Below are 23,255 nucleotides of genomic sequence, written 5' to 3'. Positions count from 1 at the left end.
ATTTCAGGTTCGCCGGAAAAGTCAGCAGATCCTGCTTCACATGTTGCACACGTCGTGGTGTTCATATTATTACAAAGCCGGGGAATGGTCTAATTCGGTAGGTCACATTTATGAAAAGGGAACAGGATTACTACTATTAGAAAATGTGTATTATATATCTCCCCAAACATTAGTTAAACACAAAAAAGGCGGAAATATAAATCCAAATAATTTCGTGTGTCCGAAATGCTTTATGGATTAACCTTCAACTTTATGAGGTATATGCACAAAAATACAGAAGATACTTATACTATATTGAAGACTCTTAAGACAAGAAAATGACAATAATAGGGCAAATTAAAACGAAAGACAAGTGAAGACGGACAATTACACTAGACACAACATAGAAAACTCAGCAACACGAAATCCCCAAAACTTGATTTTTGTGGAAGACTAAGAACATCCTGTTAATCGCGTGGTACAATTTATGTTGCTCATGGTACGTATATCAAAGTCTCTTTCGGTGTTGTCAAAATCGCAGCTTGAATAAAGGAATTGGGAAATATCTTGGGTTTACCATCAGCAAAGACCTCATCTGGTTGCACCACATCAACAAGAAAGTCTTCAAAACACGTTGCTTTTTTACAGAGAAACCTGTGTAATGTACTCCAACAACAAAAGCTTTCTTCATCTTAGTAAGGCCAACACTGGAATATGTTTCCCCGGTATGGGATTCTGACCAATCATACACGACATAGATCATGTAAAAAGACGAACATCTCACTCTGTTAAAAGGTGGCTATAAAGCCCCAACCACATAGTGAATAGACAGCAATATACGTAAAGACAACATTAGTATACCGGTGTTGAAAAGTCATAAATCGGTAAACAAAAAAATATGGTTACAAACCATGATCGAGGGAAACGTATAGCTATTAGATGAAAATAAAGGAACAATAAGAACACCACAGCGCAACAAACACAAACGCCATCATACATAGAAACTTACGTTTTGATAACAACTACCAAACACCTGGTTTGGTACAGGCCATTTTAGAGAAAACTGGTGGATTGAACGTTGTCTAATGGCTAGCCAAACCGTCCGCTATGTAGTTGAAATGACAATACTGCGTTACAATAAAACAACACTAACACACGCAAGAATATTCATCACAGAGAACAGCACAAACAAATAAAATAACAAAATACTAAATGCAGAACAATGAAGAAAACACAACAGAATACCATAGGACAACCAGTGTTTATAATTAGTTTATAATTTTATTATAAATACCATCCAGTTTCCCATGACTTTTGCTTTTGGCCAGAAGAGTGGCCACCTGTCTGTTTGGGATGCGCTCGAGTCAGTTACACTCCATTGTAGAGTTCGACTAGTAAACGGGAAGAAGATGTAGAAGCTTTGTTGTAGATCCACGAGTCATTACGTCCAATTCTGTCAATGGTGCGTAGGAAAATTCTTCCGGTTTTGTAGTGGAGGTGACATCTCAACTAAGTATGAATTCCAGAAACCAGTGCTGATGACCAGTTTTGCTTACAATGCAGATGGTTGTTTTTTTTAAATTCAATATTCAAGACATTACTCAGTTTCAGGTTTATGTTAGTCCGTTCATTCCAACTCCCATGCTTGTCTATTGTATATCATGCCATATTGGATATACTATTTAGCATGTCTGACCTTTATATTAGTGTATTTCTTTTATTTCAAAATGAGACGGATTTTACAGGTTAGATTTATATACGATGTTATAGCTGCATGGTTTTAAAATAATACACAATTATGTCATACTCTTTCGAATCAGATTAATGCTTTTATTTTGTGTTACAGTGTATTCAATATTCGAATGTACTGCAGAGATTGACCGTTACTGTATGTTTGTTCAATCAACTGATGATAAATTTAACTGGGGCACACGATCAGTGAGTAAAAATATCAATACTGTTTATAATTGTTGTTCATTTATGCGAATTAAAGCCTTTGTTGTTTGAAAAATCAAAAAAACTATATCAATAATTCTCTCCAAAAAGATAGGCAATACGTTTATCGTATTATAGCAGAACATTGTAAAACTAGCAGCAGTTACAACAGAACACACCTACAACTCGGCATCCTCGGTGGAAATAGGCAGAAAAAGAAAACAAAGAACAACGAACAGCACGTGGTTTAAAGACCATGACTTTGTACAGTCAAAAACTGTTTAGCGGTTAAAACCAGACCTATATTTCCTAACTTAGACCAGACATACGTAATAAACGGAAAAGCATTGAATAAGACTTGCACAGATCAGATAAAAAATCAATTACCACTTACTTCATCAGTTTGTGTACCATTTTCTTGCATCCATATGATTTAAACCTGAACTCGGAGACTATTTAGATGTTTAAAGTGTAGCGGTATAAGCCGCAGAATACACGTTAAACAAATTTAATTCACATTCAACTTTAAATTTTACCATTCTTAAAAAGTTTACAAGAGTTTCAGAGAAAACGATAAACAGTCCTAGGTTGATATCAACAATTCCTGCGAATTTTGGATTGTACACTATCTAATTAACAATCGACATGAAATCATAAAGACGTTGAACATGCATCTGCGATATCAGATAAAGATCCCGATAAAAATCGACGTTCATGGAATCAATGTTCATGGCTATGCTATTTTTCCTATTATTTGGCAAATTTTATATCATTTAAAAGAATTTATTCCTTCGTGTAACTAGTGGTATAGGAACGAGGTTTTGCACGTCTTAACCTTACTGATACCTATGTTATCTTTTTCATGTGACATTTCACACACTCAATATTATGAGTTCATGAGTAATATATTTCTAACTAAGGTCATATCAAAGGTCGATATAGACTGAGCTAGTACAACTCATGGCTTTTAAGAGTCTAGTCTTTAAATAGTCCACTTTTCTCCAGGGTCGATCTAGGCGTTATGATACTAGTGGAATATCGAGAGTAACTGGTCCTGGTGGTGCAAAAGAAGGATTTGTATATCTATATACTACAGAATTAGGAAACAGGAAAACGGGTGATAATGCAGTTATGTCTACTGAAATATCTTTTCCAAGTGAGAGCTCTTAATACTTTGATTTCTTTTTCTTTTATTTGATTATTAGTTGACAGTTAGAATACTTGTAAAATACCTGAGTCAAGGAAAAACGAAAAAAAATCAAAAAGATGGTATTAACTAAAATGAAAACGAAACATCATTAATTTCATGAAATTTACGAAAGCCAATGAATAAGAAACAAAACAGTTGAAGACCAGGGCTATATGATTAAAATGACATTCAAAGATCTAAAACAAATCTAAAATAAACTTAGGCCGGTGAAAACCTCTAAAAATTTGTAATGGACAATGTTAAAAAGTTTTAAAATAAATCAACTATAATAATAATATATATATCTAAAATCAGAGCAGAAACTTCTCTGGTGATCTTTTTATAGACAGTGTTACATTTGTATCTGTCTTAAATTAAGATTAAGTGTTTTTTCGTCTTCCATAGAGCACCTAAAAGTTGAAATTATTCTCATTTGAAATAACAAAATATTTGTAAGGATAAGTTTGGACAGACTTCAGGTATTCAGATAATTCTCGTTGCAATTCGAAAAACTGACAAGGAATTTAAAATTTTGTAATGGTGGTTATGTAATCAAAAAGAGAATGAATATTGTTACTTCTATTCTAAATGTTCTTCAACTTTGGACTCATGTTACCTTCATAACTTTTATTAGATGGAGTTTCAATGATGAGTCGTTTAAAGACAAATCGCGCGTCTGTGGTTTAAAATTTCAATCCTGTTATCTATTTATTAAGATAGAAATTGATGAATATTAATACGATTGCTATTATTTGTCTAATAAAATAAAATTCAACAAATATCTGTGTGTTTATGTTTCATATTTCGAAGAATCATAAGAATTAAACAGATAGGATATAATTTATTTTTTATTCATTTGAATCAATACAACTCTCAATGATTTTTTGGGGTTTTTTTTGCACGATAGAGGTCGAGCGATGTTGGTCAAGAATTAAACAGATAGGATATAATTTATTTTTTATTCATTTGAATCAATACAACTCTCAGTGATTATTTTGACTTTTTTGCACGATAGAGGTCGAGCGATGTTTGACTTTCTGGTATCATATGAGCAGTTATTATCCATCACATATGGGGACATTACAAATTAATATGACAGATAGTACTGGAGAAGAAACTTTATTGTTTACCCGATCAGGAAATCAAGGATCAGCATGGTTACAAGAAAAATTAGATATACCAGCTGTTGATGATTTGAAGGTACGTAAAATGTTTCTTCCCGTTCATTTATAAATAGGATGATAAAGATATTATGGTATATTACTGCCTAAACATCGACGAATGAGGAAGGTCTGAAAAAAGCAAATGTCGCCGTACGTCCCTTAATAATGAACTAACTTCAATTACACTGTATGAAATGACATAGACAGCCCTGGAATACAATGTAAAATTAAAAACAAAAACATGAGGCCGCATTTAAACAAAGGCCATTGACCGGGACTATTCGAAAAAAAGACGCACGTTTTCCATGGTAAAACAGCATAGAAATAAAGCTTTTACATAAAAGCATGCAAAACAAAAGTTGTGTTGGTGACCTTGAGCTGTTGATTGCTCTATGGTCGGGTTGTTGTCTCTTTGACACATTTTCAATTTCAATTCTGAATCGTCTTTCTGGCTATGTTTGCTTGGATATTTGAAAACAATCGATACTAGTTAGCGGATTTTCAGTCTGATTAATATATAGTGTGATTTAATTAAACAATAAACTTAACCTGGAAATGAAGTTTATGTTTATTGTCAAATCAAATTCCAGTATAAAGTAAACAGAATGAAACAGCATACCCATGGTCATCAGATATTCGTGAGGCTTCTTCTTTTTCTGATGAACAAGACTGTCACACTAAATTATAAATAATGAATGTGCAATAAACGGCCGTACTTTAACCTATAATGGTTTTCTTTTTAAATTGTTATTTGGATGGAGAGTTGTCTCATTGGCACTCACACCACATCTTTCTATATCTATATGCAATTGATTTTCGCAATATTTATATAAAATTATTAAGCTTTTTTTAATTGTCTTTTTCATGCCCCATTTATAGACATTATGTTTTCTGGTCTGTGCGTCCGTTCGTCCGTCTGTTCGATCATTCGTCGATTAAGTAAACGGTTAATTCTGACTGTCTGCATACGTAGCAGCAATAATACATGTTTGGCATCATCCGACTACCTATATGATAAGCAAGGCAAGGTTTACACTAACAAGTTATATGAACAAGGTTACCAATTGACCCCTTCATTAAAAGACGAGTGTATCCACTTTCGAAAGACTTAATTATTTCAAACGAAACAATTGACTTTAAACAGCAAAAAATTATCTTAACGACCATATGTGCAAATGATCAATATGTCCTCGTAGTGTCTATTGAATCATCAAAGCTGTGTGTTTCAAAAATTTATAAATGAGATCAGAGAGGACCATACCTTGTAACAATCTCTTACCGATCACAATATGCAAATGCTGTTTGGGAATTTAATGCTGCATATTGCTTGCTGAATGAGCGATTTAAGCTCCTTGAAATCCCTAATTTCTGGATGCGTTTAGATGTTTTGCTTGAAGACTCGATAGTAAAATTATATGACAGGATTATTATTCTTTACAGATTACAATTACCGGATTCCAAGGACGTAGTTATATGTCAGAAATGGCTCTAGATGGTATATTCTTGGTTCCTGGTACCTGTGGTTAGTATGACTTCGTTGATAGAAAATCATTTTAAAGCTCATCTGAAGTATATAAATTAAGAGAAAAGTGGCATACATCAAACAAAGCTAGAGGGAGTACACAATAATCGAATTTAGATTAAACCTCATTTGTTATAACTTAGGTTTATTGTACTTAGAGGTAAATAAATAGTTAAGATTTGCAAATGACAAAACAAAGGCTGGCTTGAATGCCATTATCATGTAAGTGTACTCGTATGTTTGTGACTTAGATTATTTTTTCGAGATATAATATATGCTTCCATATTTGCTATGAAAAGCTTCAATATACAAATTGAATATTTGTTCAAAAAGAGGGACGAAAGATACCACAGGGACAGTCAAACTCATAAATCGAAAATAGACTGATAACACCATGTCTAAAAATGAAAAGGACAAATAGACAAACAATAGTACACATGACACAACATAGAATAAACAACACAAAACGTTTGTTTCTGATTGATCTACAGACTTTGTGGTCCTTAAACGGTCCAGCGCAAACTTTTGTCATCACTTTTTCTAAATCATCGTTGGTCTTCCGTTAATTTTGATAAAGATCATCTCCTCTAAAACTATTGAACCATTTAACCAAATCTTACCACAACCATCATTTGGTTTTTAGATTTGAAAAATGTGTGTTATGACCACGCTTGCAAACAAGCATCGAAACATGGCTACACATAAGGATAAAAATGCAAGGTTTGTCTTTCAAAACGTGAAAACCGCTACAGAGAGAAAATAAACTGTTCACAAAGATGAGATCAACATTCAGACGACTATTTGTAAAAGTGAACCAGAATGACTGAGATTTTTGTTTTGTGATAACAAAAATTATAACAGAATGGATAAGCTTTGAAAATTAAAAGAGGGCAAGACAAGATCCACAAATAAATCAAAGCTATTCTCTTCACTTGGCGTCCGTCGTCCGTCGTCGTGCGGCGTCCGTAAACTTTTAGAAAAATCTTCTCCTCTGAAACTACTTGGCCAAATTTAACCAAACGTAGCCACAATCATCATTGGGGTATCTAGTTTAAAAATTGTGTCCGGTGACCCGACATACCAACTAAGATGGCCGCCATGGCTCAAATTAGAACATAGGGGTAAAATGCAGTTTTGGCTTATAACTCAAAAACCAAAGCATTTAGAGCAAACACATCCCCATCACCAAAACACAATTTTGTCATAAATCCACCAGTCTCCTTTGTTTGATATTCACATAGACCAAGGTGAACGACACAGGCTCTTTGGAGCCTCTAGTTTTTTAAATATATAATATATAAATATATATTTCAAATAGAAAAAAAGACCAGCAGGACAAAATCTACCAATAAATTAGAATGACCGAAATTGTAAGTCGACTTCTTACTGAAGTTATAGTATGTAATAGAAATTTTCCTAAAATAGAATAAAAGAAACTTTAAGAAAAAACAATTCTTTCATTTTGTTTTTTTTTGGATTTTCTTTTAATTCATCGAATCGAATTTATTATGAAAAAATAACGTTTTTAATCACACTTCACTGTATGTGAATTTACAGAGAGTCCTCTGTCAACACCCGCTCCAACTAAACGATCTACTACAACTACTCCGACCACAACAACTACTCCGACTACTACAACCACTCCGACTACAACAACTACTTCAATCACAACAACTACTCCGACTACAACAACTACTCCGACCACAACAACTACTCCGACTACAACAACTACTTCAATCACAACAACTACTCCGACTACAACAACTACTCCGACCACAACAACTACTGCGACCACAACAACTACTCCGACCACAACAACCACTCCGACCACAACAACTACTCCGACCACAACAACTACTCCGACTACAACAACTACTTCAATCACAACAAGTACTCCGACCATAACAACCACAACAACTACTCCAACCACAACAACTACTCCGACCACAACAACCACTCCGACCACAACAACTACTCCGACCACAACAACAACTCCGACCACAACAACTACTCCAACCACAACAACTACTCCGACTACAACAACTACTCGGATCACAACAACTACTCCGACTACAACAACTACTCCGACCACAACAACTACTTCGACCACAACAACTACTCCGACCAAAACGACCACTCCGACCACAACAACTACTCCGACCACAACAACAACTCCGACCACAACAACTACTCCGACTACAACAACTACTCCGACGACAACAACTACTCCGACTACAACAACTACTTCGACTACAACAACAACTCCGACCACAACAACTACTCCAACCACAACAACTACTCCGACCACAACAACCACTCCGACCACAACAACTACTCCGACCACAACAACTACTCCGACCACAACAATTACTCCGACCACAACAACTACTCCAACCACAACAACTTCTCCGACCACAACAACTACTCAAACCACAACGACAACTGCTCCTACATGTTACAAAGGTATAAAGAAGTGAAAACTAGATGCAGTGTAATATTATTTTTCTTAACATCTTATGCCATTTGTATCTACTCCTTCTAAATCGTTTTATGAGACATTCGATATTATTGTTCACATAAAGTGTATGCAGCATATATTTTTTTTTATCTTTTCGGAGTATTCGATGTTTTAATTAAAAGACGTGAATCGTTGAAAGAAGACTATGGTCAGTTTTTGTTTTAAATGTAGCAACGAGAAGTTCAACTTTCATAGTAGTTTAATCTGAACTCATTTTTTTTACTTATTGAAATGAAAGAAATGATGAAGGCGAGGGTCAAGATATAATTTAATGATTCGGTGTCAAACAGTTGCTTGATCGAGTACTGGGGTTGGTTGTATGAAAATAAAATATAGACGTCATGTCTGCCTTTTTTCTCTTTAGTTATTGAATGTGGATTTGAACAAGGAGAAACATGTGCATTCGAAAACACTAATGGCGATGACTTCGACTGGATTTTATATAAATCAGTAAGTTTTATTTAGTAGCAAATTAATAATGAATATTCACATACATTTATATCACATAGTTCTGCTATTTTGATTAGATTTGTGGTCGTCGTTGTGTCATTCATGTAAAACAACTGCTAACTTTTAATGAACTTGACCATCCTTTGAAAATATAAATGCATGGATTTTTTTATTGCAATACAATAACATTATCGGTTTATGATATTCTTGTCCAATATGATATAAAAGTAATAATATTCTTACATAAAAGAGTTTCAATTTATTTAGTTTGCTGGTAAAAATGATAATCCCGCTTTCGGGTTTATTTTCTTTTTTTTCATTTTTCTTTTAAAAGAAATAACGTCCTTTCTCAGAATACGGTTAATACGAATAGTCGGAAATATACGGTGTTTATCATTTCGATGAGGTAACAATCCAACGAAACAACAAACAAATAGAATTGTACATATGAACTACAATGTCTAAATGTGTCAATTTGAGTTGATATTAGAGTAATAATAGTTATTCCTGACCCATGATGGTAATCTGGATTATAATGTTAAAGAAAGAAATCGTTCAAATATTTTTCAGCAAGTTCAAAATCATATTTAAAAAATTAGTAATCATTTTTTTCTTATTCACGTACTCTCGGTCTCAAACTCATTACCAGCTTTCGCTTACTAATATTACATTATAACACAACTTATTGTCTTGTACAGCTAATGGCATACATTGAAAATACAACTAACTTCTCAATATGAGTCGTAAGTGCTAACAACTTGGTATCGAAATCAGATAATACAGAAAGTATTGCTATTTTGTGTCGAACAAAGTATTGTGTTATAGCAATTACTGAAATGTTTTATTGTCGATCAAAATATTGTGTTATAGTTATCAATGAAATGTTTTCTTGTCGTAGAAAGTATTTTGTTATAGCAATCACTCAATTTTGTTCTTGTCGAACAAAGTATTTTGTTAAAGTAATTGCTGAAATATTTTCTAATGATGAACAAAGTATTGTGTTAAAGCAATTACTGAAATATGTTATTGTCGATCAAAATATTGTGTTATAGTAATCAATAATTTTTTTTCTTGTCGAAACAAAATATTTTATTACAGTAATTTCTGAAATATTTTCTAATGACGAACAAAGTATTGTGTTATAGCAATCACTAAAATATTCCCTTGTGTCGAACAACGTACGTACTATAGGAATGACTGTAATTTTTTTTCTGTCTATGAAGAAATAACATCAAAAGTGTGGGGCACACTAAATAACGAGCGTAGTGGATTATTAATAAGTGTGCACCACATTTTGTTTGTTACTTTGAATAGACAGAAAAAATATTACAGTTATTTCTAATAATTGAATTCGAAATTCCATTTTAACCTGCGTAAATCATAAAAAAAACGTTGACGACGTCACGATCAAATGACAAAATTATGTCTTTGAGCTGATATACATAACAACTTCAGCCAATCAGAGGACGCGTTACATCCAAAATTAAATTATTGTGGTATAATAATCACTGAAATATGTTCTTTTCGAACAAAGTATTGTGTTATAGCAATCAATGAAATGATTTCTTATGTCGAACAAAGTATCAGTCGCTGAAATGTATTCTTGTGTTGAACAAATAATCGTGTAACGACACACCAAAGAGGGAACTGTAAAAAAAACATGACAACAAACAAATACAATTTTATTTTTTATACTATAAATGTCATTGCAATACAGGGATCAACATCTACCCCAAACACTGGTCCTTCGGCTGCACACAGTGGTAACCAATATGCCTATATTGAGGTAAATGGTCAAGGCCAGGACTCCTACGCATTTTTGAGCTCAAAGAATACTAACCTGTTCTGTAAGTATTAAAACATTTATTTATATTTGTTATGATTTCACCTTTAATTGTTTAACAGGTCTTTCATTAGTATTTTTTTTATTATTTCAGTATCTAACTGCACTGTTTTTTTTTCTTGTAACTACTAGTATCTTTCGTGTTGTCTTTATTGCCGCGTGAAGACAGTAGAGTGCATCCTCGTGCTTCAGGTTTATGCTTTTAAACTATGCAAGATAATGGTCCGTGTCGGAGCGAGAAGAATTTTACTGTGTCGACGACCCATTGATTATATTATTTATATACGGTCGTCGATCTAAAATCAACAGATACTCTATCTCTTTATTTCCGATGCAGTTGATTTTTTTCGGTTTTTTCCCTTTGACCCTCATGTTGCTTGTCAATTGTAACAGGATGGTTATCATCTGCTCTTTGAGTTTAAACTTGTCATGTTGAGCCCCTTTATAGCTTTCTGTTCGGTGTGAACCAAGGCTCTGTGTTAAAGACCGTTCTTTGACCTATAATGGTTTACTTTTACAAATTTTAGCATTCACAATAGTTTCTCTCATACCAATGCTACATATAAGCACGTAATTCAGATGACCAAAAAAATTTTTACTAGTGAAAAATTCTTTATAAGTAAGTAAAAGCTATATCGTAAATGAAATTAATGTCTGTGGTGTATCCTTATAAAAATCAGTTTGTAATGTGAGTTGCTCACAAAAGTTCTATAATTTCCCTGTTCATTTGCATAAACTTCATATTTCAATTGTTTTGATAATCAAGTACATATATATAAACATTACAGTTTGTGTTCCAATAACCATAATTTACATAGCTCACTTGTCGAATAATAGTGGTGATTATTTCAGCCTCTTCATATTGCCTCAGATTTAGTTATCACATGTATGGTCAACATATCGGGTATCTAGCAGTTTACTCGCAATATCGCAACTCGGGCTGGTGGTCCAAACCTTGGACTAGGTCTGGAAATCAAGGAAATCAATGGATCCAAGCTAGTGTGGATATTACTGGTAATACAGGGTCAGGCATTGTTGTAAGTATATAATCAGAATATCTTCACATTTTTCCTACCAGAGTAAACTTTAAATACACATTCCTTTGTCTGTTTGTAAAGTTTCACTGAGATTGCGTGAACTTATTATAATATGCATTGAGCTCAAACATAAAACTCGTCAATGGAATTATTTAAAATCAGTTTGGACTTGAAATTTATACATAGAAAAACCTCCTGACCGAAGATTTGGGTTCTAAGTAGGGAATACATTTGCTGAACGAACGGACAAGCAGCTGCAAGTTTTTCATGTGATAACTTTCTAACCGTTCACACATTGTTCTTAAATGCGCTGTTATATGTTGTTTCAAATTCTACGATGAATGTCAAGTTCTATGTCGATGATTTCCACTTTTGTTTGTCAGAATTAGTATTATTTGGTTTTTGATTGATTAGAACACTGCAATTTTCATGAAATAAAATCGGAGTTATCACACCAATGCTCTGTGGATTGGTTATGTTGTAGATGGCAAGAAAGTGCAGTTCATTAACGGTGTTTGACGATTTTTACTTCAGTTGTTAAGGAGAATTATGGCCCTTAAAAGTTCAATAGTGACACTAATGAATATAAACTGTCTATATATACGTTCGTTAATGACACGTTTGCCCTTTATTATAGAGTGAATGTATGAACAAGTAAAATCACGAAAATACTGAAATTAGAGAAAAATCAATTTTGAAAGTCCATAATCACATGGCAAAATCAAATAATAAAACGCATCAAAAACGAATGGACAAGAACTGTCATATTCCTGACTTGCATTGGTACAGGCTTTTTCAAAGGTAGAAAATGGTGGATTAAACCTGGTTCTATCGCGCTAACCCTCTCACTTTAATGACCATCTCATCAATTTCTGTTATATGTATATTGAATCGTTAAATAAACAGACACAATAAATAAAATAGTCATAATATGGGTACATCAGTCATCATCGTATAACAATTTCAAAAGGAACAATTTAACAGAACACAAAAACATCTAATATCTACGAACACATTTTGTGTAACACGATTTATCATTGACGCATGCAACACAATTAATTGTATGCATATCAAGACATTAAGAGATAAAATAACAAAAATACAAAACTCCAAGGAAACATTAAAACGGAAACTCTCTTTTCAAAAGCTCAAACAGTAACTCATCAAACGAACTTAAGGTGGTACCTAACACTACAGGGAGATAACTCGGTAAAGTAAGCTAAACGTTTTAATTACGTTGAGTTGTAAAAGGAATATTAAGCTTCTCAATGATCAACTTTGGTGTTTGTCAAACTGCTATGTAACCAGTGTAGTTTTTCTGACAAAACGGTTGGTTCAAAATTTTAGAAATTTTTATGTTTTTGTTAAACATTTTATGAAAATTAAACGAGTCAAATTAATTTTAGTGAAAGTGTTGGATACCACCTTAAGAGTTACTATTATATTCTTTACTTGGTAAAATATGGTTACTCTCTTGATGTTGCTATGTAGTGGAACAAACATTTCTAAAATATTTTATCGCATGATACATACAATTTAACTCTTCAATGTTAAATTTGTGTTAATTAAAACAAGGTTAAATTGTGAATTTGTCATAATTCTATCCTTTCCCAAATAAAGTAAGCAAATACATTTCAAACTAACCAGAATGTAAGATATCAATAATTTCATTTAACTACTAACTGAAACATTAAAAACACGTAAATGACTTTTTTGTGCGAGACATAAAACAAGATAACATAAAATGTATTTCAACTTATTCAACAGAACATAAAGTGTGATTGGCATTTTTTTTTAAATACTTGTAAACCTGATCAAAATTCTCGCGACAGTTTTTTTCTATATTGATATTTTTTTTCTTCAGATTGATATCGAGGCTTCGAAAGGAAAAGGTGGTGATAACGGTGATATTTCAATTGATGATATAACATTGTGTACCGGTTCCTGTTAGCTTGTTACACTTCTCCATATTGTGTGAACTGACTTTATCCCTTTTTTATCTGTTCTAGAAATGTACCTGATAGTCCAGTCTAAATTGTCCGAAATTCTTCTTGAATTATTTTTTTTTTATATCGGATTATGTATACTTAAAACCATTAGGCACAACAAACAGTGTTTTTAGTATTTAATGAAATTTTTCTTCGTGCATCTATTTTTAGAGACGAACATCAAGTGTATTAAAAACTAATAAAGAATCAATTTGCATTCAACAAATGTTTTCTTTGTGTAGAATAATCTTATTGTACAATACAACAATGTGCACATCGACGTTAAACATCATTAAAGACGTTAACTGTCTAAATCTGGTATCTTATGTGGGTAATTTAGTCGCGTAGTTGTTATCGACTCCTAGGAGTCGATATTCTAGGAGTCGATATTAAGAATTGAACGATGGGCAGTTAGTGCGTGAATTTTTCTTGCTACCTGATTGGAAGATTTTACGAGACGTGAATTATCAAAGTTTATTGATTGCTTAGGACAATCTAAACCTAGTAAATGTCCTTCAATCCCGTAAAGTATCGGATATGTCCTTTTTAATTTTAGCAATTAGATTTTACACAGGTAACTTTTATCTATAAATAGTCAAATCTTCTGGAGTAAACAACAACGTTTAACGATATACTACTTCATAACGTGTGACCTCACGTGTGTGGTAAAATTTGTTGATTGATGCACGTGGCTATTCTAGTAAATGAATTAATCTACAAAGCGACAGCTCTTTCCATTTTCATCAGCTAAGAGTCGACTATATGCCTTTTTGAAAGGCTAACGCTTGTTATTTCCAGAAGTCCATTACTAGGCAAGTATGTAACCCAATATATAGTAAAGTTATCATGTTTCTTACCAACTTTTACCTGTGATTGAAACGGGATTTGAACGAGATTGCTATTAATAGCAACAACAATCAATGGCAAAATGTTATGTGATGCATCCCGGGTAGAGATAATATATTCAAAACGCCCTATTAATAATTAGCACACAGTTGAAAATTATCTTTGACCATCAATGTGTTTAATAAAAGCTTATTTAGAAGAGGGACGAAAGATACCAAAGGGACAGTCAAACTCGTAAATCTAAAACAAACTGACAACGCCATGGCTAAAAAAGAAAAAGACAAACAGAAAAACAACACTTAGATGTCATTATGATGTTTTAAATATCAAATAATCAAAGTTGTTTGCATTATTTATCAATTTAAAAACTCCAATTTTAACTGAAGATAAATTGTCAAACGGAATAAAACAAACTTCTCCAGTAATCGTATGGTATCAGAGGAAATTGCCATTAATAAGCTGGCAACTAAAATTAAGGTCGGGACGATTTTGTTGATACAAGCAGTATAAGTAACACTGATTAGATTAAGTTTAATAGGAACAACTTTCTATAACATTTATTTAAAGTATATATGCTACGGTTTTCATACTTTAAGAATTATGTTTAATTTAAATTACATGGGAATTCTACAGATAATAATTGTTTGCCTTTTCTTCAATCTCTAATAATAATGCAGCAAATAACCGACACATGATTCATCAACACAACGTTCTATTTAAAAACGGAAACAATTATGACTATATTTTGACAAAAACAACTATATCATTTAATTAAAAAGACGATACAGTTTTAGTTCGACATGGCAGATTGTATATGATTTAATAGTTTGCATTTGCCTTTGGGCAAAGAAACAACAGCCCTAAATTGTCTTACGTTTTTTTCAACAAGCTGATAAATAATCAAACAATAACAGCTATAACATTGAAGATAACAATTTGACGCATGAATCCATAGTTATAACACGAGATTTGAGGGACCACCAATATCGCTTACCACTGACACTGATATAGTGATAGCCTTACTATAAAGCCCAGCTTACCACTGACACTGATATAGTGATAGCCTTACTATAAAGCCCAGGTTACCACTGACACTGATATAGTGATAGCCTTACTATAAAGCCCAGCTTACCACTGACACTGATATAGTGATAGCCTTACTATAAAGCCCAGCTTACCACTGACACTGATATAGTGATAGCCTTACTATGAAGCCCAGCTTACCACTGACACTGATATAGTGACAGCCTTACTATAAAGCACAGCTTACCACTGACACTGTTATAGTGACAGCCTTACTATAAAGCCCAGCTTACCACTGACACTGATATAGTGATAGCCTTACTATAAAGCCCAGCTTACCACTGGCACTGATATAGTGACAGCCTTACTATAAAGCACAGCTTACCACTGACACTGTTATAGTGACAGCCTTACTATAAAGCCCAGCTTACCACTGACACTGATATAGTGATAGCCTTACTATAAAGCACAGCTTACCACTGACACTGATATAGTGACAGCCTTACTATAAAGCCCAGCTTACCACTGACACTGATATAGTGATGGCCTTACTATAAAGCCCAGCTTACCACTGACACTGATATAGTGATAGCCTTACTATAAAGCACAGCTTACCACTGACACTGATATAGTGACAGCCTTACTATAAAGCCCAGCTTACCACTGACACTGATATAGTGATACCCTTACTATAAAGCCCAGCTTACCACTGACACTGATATAGTGATAGCCTTACTATAAAGCACAGCTTACCACTGACACTGATATAGTGATAGCCTTACTATAAAGCCCAGCTTACCACTGACACTGATATAGTGATAGCCTTACTATAAAGCCCAGCTTACCACTGACACTGATATAGTGATAGCCTTACTATAAAGTACAGCTTACCACTGACACTGATATAGTGATAGCCTTACTATAAAGCCCAGCTTACCACTGACACTGATATAGTGACAGCCTTACTATAAAGCACAGCTTACCACTGACACTGATATAGTGACAGCCTTACTATAAAGCCCAGCTTACCACTGACACTGTTATAGTGACAGCCTTACTATAAAAGCCCAGCTTACCACTGACACTGCTATAGTGATAGCCTTACTATAAAGCCCAGCTTACCACTGACACTGATATAGTGACAGCCTTACTATAAAGCAAGCTTACCACTGACACTGTTATAGTGATAGCCTTACTATAAAGCCCAGCTTACCACTGACACTGATATAGTGACAGCCTTACTATAAAGCACAGCTTACCACTGACACTGATATAGTGATAGCCTTACTATAAAGCCCAGCTTACCACTGACACTGATATAGTGATAGCCTTACTATAAAGCACAGCTTACCACTGACACTGATATAGTGATAGCCTTACTATAAAGCCCAGCTTACCACTGACACTGATATAGTGATAGCCTTACTATAAACTGACACTGATATAGTGATAGCCTTACTATAAAACCCAGCTTACCACTGACACTGATATAGTGATAGCCTTACTATAAAGCCCAGATTACCACTGACACTGATATAGTGATAGCCTTACTATAAAGCCCAGCTTACCACTGACACTGATATAGTGATGGCCTTACTATAAAGCCCAGCTTACCACTGACACTGATATAGTGATAGCCTTACTATAAAGCCCAGCTTACCACTGACACTGATATAGTGATAGCCTTACTATAAAGCCCAGCTTACCACTGACACTGATATAGTGATAGCCTTACTATAAAGCCCAGCTTACCACTGACACTGATATAGTGATAGCCTTACTATAAAGCCCAGCTTACCACTGACACTGATATAGTGATAGCCTTACTATAAACTGACACTGATATAGTGATAGCCTTACTATAAAGCCCAGCTTACCACTGACACTGATATAGTGATAGCCTTACTATAAAGCCCAGATTACCACTGACACTGATATAGTGATAGCCTTACTATAAAGCACAGCTTACCACTGACACTGATATAGTGATAGCCTTACTATAAAGCCCAGCTTACCACTGACACTGATATAGTGATAGCCTTACTATAAACTGACACTGATATAGTGATAGCCTTACTATAAAGCCCAGCTTACCACTGACACTGATATAGTGATAGCCTTACTATAAAGCCCAGATTACCACTGACACTGATATAGTGATAGCCTTACTATAAAGCCCAGCTTACCACTGACACTGATATAGTGATAGCCTTACTATAAAGCCCAGCTTACCACTGACACTGATATAGTGATAGCCTTACTATAAACTGACACTGATAAAGTGATAGCCTTACTATAAAGCCCAGCTTACCACTGACACTGATATAGTGATAGCCTTACTATAAAGCCCAGCTTACCACTGACACTGATATAGTGATAGCCTTACTATAAAGCCCAGCTTACCACTGACACTGATATAGTGATAGCCTTACTATAAAGCCCAGCTTACCACTGACACTGATATAGTGATAGCCTTACTATAAAGCCCAGCTTACACACTTCGTCACGTCTAGTTATACACTTCTCTTATTTCTTATTTCCATATGTAAACTTCATTAAAAGAAAGAATTAGTAGATTTTTTCAAGACAAAACATCTCTCTACTTACACTTTACTAAACATAATGCAACTCAACAGTGAGGCATTCAACACAAATGACAGGCTATTATTTTAAGACTGTCTTGGTCATTTAACTATTAAACTGTTTAAACATCCGATGAAGATTACCAGAAAAGTGCTTCGAAAGCATGGTATTTATTTAGTGGTTGTTTTCTTTTGTAATGTGTTTTTCTATCATTTTCAATCATTCTCAAGTCTCATCTACAAATGAATCAACTATAAAATACTAAATCATTAATACATTACAGAGTGCATTTTCATTGAGCTCTATTTCTCAATAATATTATACATATTTTCGAACAGCGGTATAACGGAATTTGATGAGACTGTCGTACAAAGTGAGAGGTTTAGCGCCATAAAACCAGGTTTAATCCACAATTTCCTACATCTGAAAATGCCTGTACCAAGTCAGAAATATGACAGTTGTTGTCCATTCGTTTTTGATGTGTTTTGTCTTTGATTTTGCCATGTGATTAGGGACTTTCCGATTTGATTTTCCTCTGAGTTCAGTATTAAACTTTATACTACTGTTGCCTTTTTTTTACCATTTCACTTTTATTTTTATTGCTTCATTTGTCGAGTACAAACTCAAAGATACCATGTCAATTCTATAGTAATATCTGAGCCATTTAATTGCTTCACAACAGACCAGACTGTAAATTTAACTCTTCGTCAGTAAAAATGGCACTTCAATATGAGAATACATGTATGAAGAATATCTATAAGTCAATGATATTTTACACCCAAGATTATACTTGATAAGGTTGGGTGACAACTTATTTTATATACCTCTTCCAACTTTTGAAAAATTAATCAGTTAGATCTAGAATGTTTGTACATATCTACATTCGAAAAAGTGATGAATATATATTTTTTTTAATTTCTGTACAAACAGTGCACTATTCTGTTTCACTACATATACACATCTACAAATGAAATATTTGTTCAACGAAATGTAGTAATCTGTTTTGAAATGTCGGTAGAGTGGAATCTTCGGTTATAAGTAAAAGATGGCTAAATGAGAAACTCCATTCTTCGGCAACGACATGTATTCCAAGTTTTATTTTCTATTTCTCTTGTATACGAGATGGGATTTCCTTTCTGTTATCTAGAAAAAATGTTTTGATACTTTATCCGCTGTTTTTATGGCGGTTACTATTTTGTGACCGACAGTAGTTAGTTTGAAAACTACTTGTGAATTAATCATTTGTCCATTCCTACATGTCCTATGAAGGTGAAAAGATTAGTCAATTGAACTCAAGGAACGTTGTTTTTATATCAAAGTTTCTAATAAATTCATTAAAAGCGTTATATTATCCATTTTCCTTAATGAGATCATTTATGAAAATTATTTTATTCTTTATCCAACTATTATAAAAAGCTGATCTTACATTAATAATCGTATTCTTTTTAAAAAAAAACAATGGTTGAGACAAAATGTCACTAGGGGCTGTGGTCAGAGGTACTCAGTAAAGCCAATCATGAAATTACGTGTTATTCTCATTTAAGCAGCACTAGGTTTGTACCGTTGCTGGTTTACTATTATTTTCCGAAGGTATCATCGGCTTTATAAGCAGTACCTCGATAATTACATGATTTATAATACACTTTTCGCAGAGTGCCTTTTGTGCATTTAGAATTTATGAACTAAGGTTTCAACTTTCCCGAGCAAAAACGTAAAAATAACAAATATACCAAACTTCGAGCAAATAAAGGCAACAGTAGTATACCGCTGTTCAAAGGTGTTAATTAAATAATTGAAAAAAACATGAATACAAAGAAACACCATAACATGTAATTCAGATGATAAACAACACCAGTATAATCTAATTGAAGACCGTGAAGTTTATACGGAATATTTATCAACAAGGTCTTGATATCTTATGTTGAACTTTTTTTAGATTAACGACAAGATTTATTTTACATAACCCTGGTTCATATTTCTGCTAATACAGTGGTGACGTTTATAAAGTCCGTGTAGTAGCCGCACTCTTGAATATCGAATAAGTTGGGAAAGGTATATCCAATATGCAGGTGGGTCAAATTACAAAATTAAAATCGTCTCGTTTGTCATAGATTCTGGTACTGATTTGACCGCCTTATGTCAAATTCGATGTATGAGTCTAAAACTGAGGAGTAGGAAAAAATTAATACACCAGGGTTTTCGATATCGCAAACTGGTGAAAACAATAACTAATCTAGATGCGTCTTATGTAGATGAAACGCCACTGGCGTATTAAATTATAATCCTATTACCTTTGATACCTATTTTTACCACTTGGTCGATGCCACTGATGGTGGACGTTTCGTCCCCGAGGGCATCACCAGCCCAGTAGTCAGCACTTTGGTGTTGACATGAATATCAATAACATGGTCATTTCTGATAACAAAACTTTGAAATTTTTGAAAAACTAAGGATTTTCTTATCCCAGGAATAGATTACCTTAGCCGTATTTTGCACAGCTTTTTCGAATTTTGGGTCCTAATTAATGCTCTAGAACTTTGGCTTTATATGTATTTTGATCTGAGCGTCACTGATAAGTCTTATGTAGACGAAACGCGCGTCTGGCGTATTAGATTATAATCCTGGTACCTTTGATAACTATTATCATCGTTACAAGGATATTATTCGTAAATGTGAATTCAGGTATTTCACATCCAATAGTTTATGGTAATATTCTTTATAAAGCGGCACAAAAATATATTTATCCGGCAATTGAATGTCTCACTATACAGATACAGCCCTACAGATATTGCTATGCTGTATCTTTATACTATACAGATATCAATACGAAGCTCCGTCCTATTAAATATCATGCAATCTATCACCAATATTGAGAAAATATCGATGATGATTTATACAGTCAAAATCTTAGCTATTGTCCATGTTGTAGCCGGTTGCATTGTTTATAAATATTTTGATATAGGCGTCACTGATGAGTCTTATGTAGAAGAAACGCGCGTCTGACGTACTTAATTATAATCCTGGTACCTTTGATAACTAATATTGACAATTTTTAATTCGCTCACTCTGTAAATGTTTTTTCTGTTTTCTAGAATTATCTTTCTTGCTGTTTATGCATTTCGAGTACTTTAGTGATACGCGGAGTTCGAATTCACTACGTATACGTTGAAAATGATGTTATCTACATCTTTAAATAATCCACTTTTCTCCAGGGCCGATCTAGGCGTTATGATACTAGTGGAATAATTTGTTTGGCGGGAATTTGCCCCAAAGTTGGTCCTCAGGTACAAAAGGCGTCAATTTTAACCTTTTTTCGTTCTTTTTCTCGACCTGTAAGTCCGAGAGATGCTAATAGATGCATCCATCTGTAGTTTACATGTAGCGTGGACACCAGTGAACACTTTTATCACAACAGTTATTAGGTCGGAGTGAAACTGATCTGGGTTCATCAGTGTAAAGAAGGTCATTTGCACCAAAATTCACCAAATTTCGGAATTTTTCCAATTTTGAACTTTAATTGGACTTGCAACCGGAAGTAGTCGTTTCCTCGGCGTATTTTGATAATAGACACGACCAGTCGTTATGTGCCCTTTAGCTTAACGGTATTTGTCAAGGTTTCAGTCCTCTGAACTCCGTGATTCAGACCTTGAAGGTAAGCCCACCCCTCCAAAAAAACCAATTTTGTCCGATATCAAATTTTGAAGTTCGTATTTGAGCTCAAAATGAATATTTAAAGTGAAAAACATGACATGAATAGTTTCAGATTGAGGAAACGTGCATACACTACGAAATAAATGGTATTACGATGACCTCAAAATGTATGGAGCGCCATTGATGCCAAAATAACGGTATTCTGGGTACGGCCGTAATATTACGGCCCCCGCACGACAAGGGTTAATACTTTGATTTCTTTTTCTTTTATTTGATTATTAGTTTACAGTAATAATACTTGTTAAATACCTGAGTCAAGGAAAAACGAAAAAAAAATCAAATAGATGGTATTAACTAAAATGAAAACGAAACATCATTAATTTCATGAATTTTATGAAAGCAAATAAATAAGAAACAAAACAATTGAAGACCAGGGCTATATGATTAAAATGACATTCAAAGAGCAAAATCTAAAATAAACTAAGGCATGTGAAAACCTCTAAAAATTTGTTATGGACAATGTTTAAAAGTTTTAAATCAAATCATCTAAAATCTAAAATCAGAGCAAAAATTTCTCTGGTGATCTTTTTATAGACAGTGTTGCATTTGTATCTGTCTTAAAGTAAGTTAAATGTTTTTTTCTTCTTCCATAGAGCACCTAAAAGTTGTGGTGAAATTATCCTCATTTGAAATAACAAAATATTTAGAAGGATAAGTTTGGACAGACTTCAGGTATTCAGATAATTCTCGTTGCAATTCAAAAACTGACAAGGAATTTAAACATTGTCTTTTGTAATGGTGGTTATGTTATCAAAAAGAGAATGAATAGTGTTACTTCTATTCTAAATGCTCTTCAACTTTGTACTCATGTTACCTTCATAACTTTTATTAGATGGAGTTTCAATGATGAGTCGTTTAAAGACAAATCGCGCGTCTGTGGTTTAAAATTTCAATCCTGTTATCTATTTATTAAGATAAATATTGACGACTCTTTATACGATTGCTATAATTATTCTAATAAAATGAAATTCAACAAATATCTGTGTGTTTATGTTTTATATTTCGAAGAATCTTAAGAATTAAACAGATAGGATATAATTTATTTTTTATTCATTTGAATCAATACAACTCTCAATGAATTTTTTTTTACTTTTTTGCACGATAGAGGTCGAGCGATGTTTGACTTTCTGGTATCATATGAGCAGTTATTATTTAAAAGATATAGGAACACTACAAATTAACATGACAGACAGTACCGGTGAGGAAACGTTATTGTTTACCCGATCGGGAAATCAAGGTCAAGCATGGTTACAAGAAAAAATAGATATACCAGCTGTTGTCAATTATAAAATAGGATGATAAAGATATTATGGTATATAACTGCCTAAACATCGACGAATGAGGAAGGTCTGAAAAAAAAATGTCGCCGTACGTCCTTTAATAATGAACTAATTACAATTACACCGTATGAAATGACATAGACAGCTCTGGAATATAATGTAAAATTAAAAACAAAAACATGAGGCTG

General features: G+C 33.7%; 1 protein-coding gene across 1 annotated transcript in view; it reads left to right on the top strand.

Annotated features, from left to right (window-relative positions):
- Positions 1-13,776, top strand: part of LOC134697458 (MAM and LDL-receptor class A domain-containing protein 1-like) — a 30,996-nt gene extending 17,220 nt beyond the window's left edge. The window contains exons 11-19 of the mRNA XM_063559737.1: positions 1,826-1,917; positions 2,920-3,070; positions 4,119-4,303; positions 5,707-5,788; positions 7,346-8,251; positions 8,671-8,756; positions 10,474-10,603; positions 11,452-11,636; positions 13,501-13,776. Coding sequence (XP_063415807.1) covers positions 1,826-1,917; positions 2,920-3,070; positions 4,119-4,303; positions 5,707-5,788; positions 7,346-8,251; positions 8,671-8,756; positions 10,474-10,603; positions 11,452-11,636; positions 13,501-13,587 — 1,904 coding nt within the window. The 3' untranslated portion in view covers positions 13,588-13,776. The remainder of the gene's footprint in view (positions 1-1,825; positions 1,918-2,919; positions 3,071-4,118; positions 4,304-5,706; positions 5,789-7,345; positions 8,252-8,670; positions 8,757-10,473; positions 10,604-11,451; positions 11,637-13,500) is intronic.
- The last annotated feature ends 9,479 nt before the right edge of the window (positions 13,777-23,255 follow it).

The sequence above is a fragment of the Mytilus trossulus genome, chromosome 14 (genome assembly GCF_036588685.1).
Source record: "Mytilus trossulus isolate FHL-02 chromosome 14, PNRI_Mtr1.1.1.hap1, whole genome shotgun sequence".
NCBI lineage: Eukaryota > Metazoa > Mollusca > Bivalvia > Mytilida > Mytilidae > Mytilus > Mytilus trossulus.
Note: the sequence above shows the minus strand (reverse complement) of the source record. Positions and strands in the feature narration are given on the sequence as shown.